General features: G+C 35.7%; 1 protein-coding gene and 1 long non-coding RNA gene across 2 annotated transcripts; one reads left to right on the forward strand and one right to left on the reverse strand.

Annotated features, from left to right (window-relative positions):
• Positions 1 to 852: 852 nt before the first annotated feature.
• LOC145556056 (uncharacterized) lies at positions 853 to 1,800 on the reverse strand. The gene is made up of 2 exons (XR_014091699.1): positions 1,618 to 1,800; positions 853 to 1,084 (listed from the first exon to the last, which is right to left on the reverse strand). It is a non-coding gene; the product is annotated as an uncharacterized LOC145556056 (long non-coding RNA).
• A 3,160-nt stretch (positions 1,801 to 4,960) lies between these two features.
• On the forward strand, positions 4,961 to 5,482 carry LOC145642959 (uncharacterized). The gene has a single exon (XM_081694115.1). The coding sequence runs from the start codon at positions 4,961 to 4,963 to the stop codon at positions 5,480 to 5,482; it is 522 nt and encodes a 173-aa protein (XP_081550241.1).
• Positions 5,483 to 6,129: the final 647 nt, after the last annotated feature.

Here is a 6,129-nt window from a genome sequence, read left to right on the forward strand (position 1 = left end):
GTGAGGTGAGAAAAGAGAGATTAGAGAAAAATAAAAATAAAATAAAATAAAATCTAACCTGTTTTACAAGTTGAAGGTAAAAAGGTTCATTTTGGTAAGATGGGGTTACAAGGTGGGATTATTTCAGGAATTCGATGAGGTGAGATTATTTTGAGTAGATGGGTGAAAGGTGGGATTATTCTTTTCAATTTTTCCTTAAATTAAAAAATAAAAAAAAAAAACAATTAATTTTACTGTTTCCAAAGGTTAAAAAAAAAATAAAATAAAATAAAAAAAAAAAAAAAATTCTAGCCGTTATAAGCTATTTTAAGGGATGTAAAGCAGCAAAAAAAAGCCATGAATAAATCCTTGCAAAATCGAAAACAAATCCAGTTCTCTAAGGCTAAATTCATTATCGAGCTTAAACGGGAAATACTCCTGAGCTAAAACATAAGGTACGTAGAGAGTAGTTAGTAGCTTTAGCATTATTAAGGTAGCATTATCTCCCGCATCACCCAAAGACCCTACAGCCTAGAGAATCCGTCTTCTCTAACTCTCTCAAATTTTGCTTTCCAACTCTCATCTACCATGGGCATCATGTGGTCCAACATGACATGTCGAATATAAATTTAAAACAAATTAGAGTTACTCATTATAATCATGCAATCAACTTCAAACACTAACTAGGACTTCAAATTATAGGACACCATGATACAATTCAGAGTTACAAAAAACATTTATGTAGCAGAGATATAACTTGAAGAAAGAGTACTCCAGTATTTCCACCAGAATCTGTATTTCAGTAATATAAAAGTGTGTTTCCGATTGATAAACACTAAGGACAAAATATCAGCAATCCAGCACCATTCGAAAAACTTTCAAACTCAGGTTCTTCACAATATGTACTTCTAATGCTGTAAATTAATTGTGAGACAGAAAAAGGGAAATCTTAAGGATCCTATGATTTCTAACAGATACCTCCCCCATATTCTTTCTCCTGGTGTTGCTAGAAAGCAACTAGCCAATCATTGAATTACAACAGCTGTGAGTCTGTGACTGTAAGTCTGTAATTGTAAGTCTGTAACTTATCGATTGCTTGAACACACTGAGGTAACACCAATTAGATAATAATCAAACTCTTCAATAACAAGATTAGTATAGAAAAGTGACCCTCAAAAACATCTATCATTCACATCAAATACACTCATGGATCATACCTTTTACACAATTACAATTATTCACATCAATTAAACTCTCATGAACCATACCTTTTACACAATTAGGAAATTTTACATCTTATTTAACCACCAAAATATTTAATTACCACTTTATACAAAATCATCCACCTGCTATCTACAAGTCAATCATGCTCATCTTAACAACTAATTCTAACATTTGCCTAACATAAAATAACAACAACATTTACCCACAATCCAATAACATCACTCACATATAGCAGCAACATACAACTTCACAAGCACAAATTATTCGACAAAACAACAACAAATCACCATTTCAATTTCGTTATTAACCCACAAAACAAAAACCCTAAATCACAACAAAACGATAATCTATCGCCCAAAAAAAATCAATATTTTTAACAAAATAACAACTACAAGGTTGCGTAACCAAACATACCTCAAAAATGGCTGCAATTCTGGTCTTTTTCCCCCAAATTTGGCCACAATCGAGCTCGTGTTCTTCATCAACCTGCGCGACAAATTTTCCAGAAAATTTAAGAATAAAGGAATATGAAAAGGGGAAAGAGTGAAAGCAACCCGCGACTTTTTTAGGTGGCCCTACATAACTCAATTGTTTGGGTAATTTAATTTTTTTTGCCGGAGAATGAATCAAAGTACTCAAATGGTGGAAAAAAAGAATTGAGTACTCAAAAGGTAAAAAAATCCACAATTGAGGGTCCAATTATTGTCTTAACTCCATTAGTTGAAAGAAATAAATTAAATAATGAGTATAAAAGGAGGGAGCCCCACTTAATCTCCGAGATTAACATTCCAAGTTAATCTCCTCTCACAACTTTATGCATATATTTTCGTGCCATTTTATAATTTCACCTTTATTATTTTAAAAATAAAAGTAAAACAATATACTGTGAGAGGAGATTAACTTTTCATGTCAATCTCATAGATTAACTTGAATTCTCCCGTATAGAAGCTTTCCAAATAAAAAAATTAATTAAGTATTTAAAAACGATTGCAAAAGGAAAGTGGAGCAAACATTTAAAAACGGAGGGAGTACTAATCTATTATCCTTATTTCATCTAGATATAAAACGAGCTATGGTATTACATTGCCGTTTTACATAGAGAAAAAGAACATCATCACATAGATTGCTATCAAACTTAATATCATCATACACCAAGAATTCGTATTAAGCCGGCGGCAATATAGTTAATTGCACTAATAACAATTGCTGCATCAATTTGTTCCTAAATGATGGTTATATTGGCCATTTTGGGTGTTGCCCTTTGTTGTTTACATTTCAACTCTTTTCATTTCCATTACAGTTTTTTTTTTTTTTTTTCTTTTCTTTTCTTTTCACATTTACGGTCATATGTACACAGAAATTTTTTGCCTCAAGTAGGTAGAGTAAGTGGACTCAACCAAGGATGTATCTATTTTTTTTTTTTAAAAAGTACCTTATCTGTATAGTACCAACGAGATATATAGGCAAGTAGTATCGAAATACCATCCTACAATACGTTGGTATCATCATAGTACTGCGGTTGGTATCATATTTAAAATATATTGTCTTTAGTATAAGTTGATATATTAATGGTATCCTAACTAGAGTTCTGTTGGTATTTAGCTGCGTTCGATTGCTATCAGAGCCATACAGTTAAGAGCTAAAACTGAATTGTTAATTTAATTAATAATTAAGTAAAATTGGAGAATACTAGGCCTTTCTACTAAGTGTAAAAAACCAGATTTTAAGCATTATTATCATATTCTTGAAAATACTAGTAATTTTGGCTCAGTCCTTAGGCCTGCTCACGGATCGGATACCCGAACCTTCGGATATCGGAATTTGATATTCGAATCCAATCCGAAAATTTCAGAAATCCAATATCCGATATCCGAAATCATTCGGATCGGATGTTTCGGATATCCATTATCCAATATCAATGAAAATTGATTATGACTATTTTATAAATTGCATTAATTTTTTTTTATTGCTTTTTGTTTTGTTAAGATATTGTAACAAGATAGTATTAGTCTTTTAATGGACCATTTAATTCACATACATAATAAACTAATAAATTCTAATCAATTGTCACAAATACAAAAATAAAAACTACTACTTTACAGTAGCAGCTTCTTTGTTTAGCGAGAAGACCACCAAATTGGCAAGCAAACCCAACATCAGAGGAGATCGACACATACACATATTGAAAATCAAAATTCCTAACAACTAATGAATCCTTTTAACCATTATTAGAGGGTATCGATGAATGGCGATTTGGTGAGTAACGGAGAACAAACCAACAATTGGAGACGACTAAATGAAGAAGATCGAAAATCTATATCTATACTTAGTATTTAAAAACTATAACCAAGAAACTAAGAAATACACATGTCCCCATCCATTCTATTACACTTCTCTAACCATAGTGCCACATGTCATCTTACACTATTAATTTTATATTACACCATATTTTTTAATTCTTTCATTAAACTTATACTTCATCTTTCATACACACTTAATCTCTTCATCTTCATCTCTCCCCTTTAATTCAACCTTTTCCTATTCTCTCTTTAATTTTAACCCTCCACCTTCTATTTAAGCCTCTTTTTCGATTAAAGTTCCAAAATTTTAATTTCTATAATCATGTTTCCGATTACATATTATACCCTATAATGACTTATTGATATTTCCTCATTCATCTCTCAATACAATTTTATATGAATAACCTGTATGGGGGGATATGTGAAACGGGCTTACATCTTTCATAAATATGGATATGAACCCAGTATAGCTGGTAAATAGGCTAATATGTTTTATGAAGCAGACATATCGGCTTGTCGGTATTCGGCACATGGCAACAATAGCTTGACACTTGGCAAGAAAAGCTTTGCATGCTTTGTAGCCACCTGTCTTGATATTTATTATAAATAGTAGGTTAAACCTCATTAATGGTAAGCATTTATTACTCTCTCTCTCTCTCTCTCTTTCTCTCTCTCTCTACTTTCTCTCTCTTACTTATCTTCTCCTTCTTAAACACATTCTAACTTTATCATTGAAGTGGTTATCCCCGGATCACCCCGAGGTTAGCTAACTTCTGCTCATTGTGTAGGTTCTCACCTTGCCGATAGGAGTATCAGGATCTCGGGTTCGAACTCTCGGGTAATCGGATCCAGATAGAAACAGTTTGGCGCTAGACTGAGGGGAACTACAGTGATCACTTCTATCGCCTAAGAACCTAACAAACAAAGTAATAACAATTATGGCCGAAAATAATGGAACACCAATAATTAGTAAAACAGTAAACCGACCGATTATAACACAGCCTGAAATTGAGATAGAGGATGAAACCCACACTCTAGAAGATAACCGATACCATATGCCGTTAACTCCGCCAAGGAATGTGGAATTGGAAGAGGACCCTATGGCCGAGTTCACACCAGAAGATTTGGAGATAGCAGCAAGGGTGATGAGTGCAATGAGTAAGAAAAGGAAAGAGGCTGAAACGACACAAGGTGGAGGAGGAGTGTCGTTAACTAATCGGGATGAGCAGCACAATCAAGCAACAAATTCGACAAGGAGACGCCGAAATGAGTCGCCATTAAGAACACATACAACACCACGGTAGACAGAAGGTCAATCTTCAAGTCACACCGTTAGTACAAGAATTCAGCGGCAGAGAAGATCCTAAGTAGAGGGGCAAGTGACACGAACTGTGGTTCAGTTAAGGGCATCACCGTTTGCACAGAGTATCTTGGATCAACCAATGGAAAAAATTAAAATGTCGACCTGTAGGTATGATGGAAGAGGAGATCCAAGTAGATTCATAACGTCCTATGAAGGACATATGATGTTGTACACCAATTCGGATGCTGTTTGGTGCAAGGTCTTTCCGACTACTTTAATTGGGGCTGCGACTGATTGGTTCAATAATCTTGAAAATGGGATGATAGACAGTTTCGAGAGGTTGACTGAGATGTTTGTGGGGAAATATGTAAGTAACAGTGTGCGACAGAGAAATTCAGGGGAAATGATGGTAGTAGAGCAACAGACGGATGAGTCTTTGAGGGATTATATCAGATGGTTTAAAAACGAGGCAAATACAATTCCAAAATTGCAGCAAGAGATAGCTGTTATGGCTCTGATGAACGGCTTGAATGATTCGGAGTTTAAGCGTTATCTTACACGAAAGAACTTCTCGACATTGGTAGCTGCTTTTAACAAAGCTCATGATTACATCAAGAGTGAGGAACTGATAAAGACAAGTAACAAGAGCGTGACCGCCGGTAGGGGTCAATATTAATTGGAGGGAGAAACCTCTAGGAGTGGAAGGCCGAGAACTTTGACCCAAGGTAGAGAAGGGGAAAGTCGGCAGGAAGTTAGGGCTGCAAAACCGCCGATGCGGTACAGTTCATATACGCCGTTAAATATGCCTAGAGCAGCAATTTATTCGGTGAATCAGAGCAAAGAAGGCTGGACAAGGCCAATTCCGATGAAGGCAAGGCTGAGGGATATCAAGAAGTATTGCATGTTTCATAGAGTCGTGGGTCATTATACCAAGGAGTGCACACAATTGAAAGATAACATTGAGGAGTTGATAAGAAAGGGGCATTTAGCTCAATATCGGCCAAATGCAGGAGGAGGTCAGCCGCCCACTCGGTAGATTGAAAGGCAAAAATTAGAAGCAAGGCCAGAAAGACCACAAGCTGGGATAATTCGGTAAGGGGATGGAGGAATGTTATCGTTATCCACAGGAAGAGTAGATGTGATAACGGGAGGGCCAGTGCATGGAGGAACGATCAGTGGCACTAAGAAACACTTATCTGAACATCGTCATTTGGTGTATGCCTTTGATGTTGATAGTCACCCTCAGCCTGCTTTGATTTTTGACGTGGTGTTCACAGAAGAAGATGCAAAGGGAATTGTCTTCCCGCATGATGATCCGCTGGT

Source organism: Chenopodium album, chromosome 8 (assembly GCF_948465745.1).
Source record: "Chenopodium album chromosome 8, dcCheAlbu1.1, whole genome shotgun sequence".
Classification (NCBI taxonomy): domain Eukaryota; kingdom Viridiplantae; phylum Streptophyta; class Magnoliopsida; order Caryophyllales; family Amaranthaceae; genus Chenopodium; species Chenopodium album.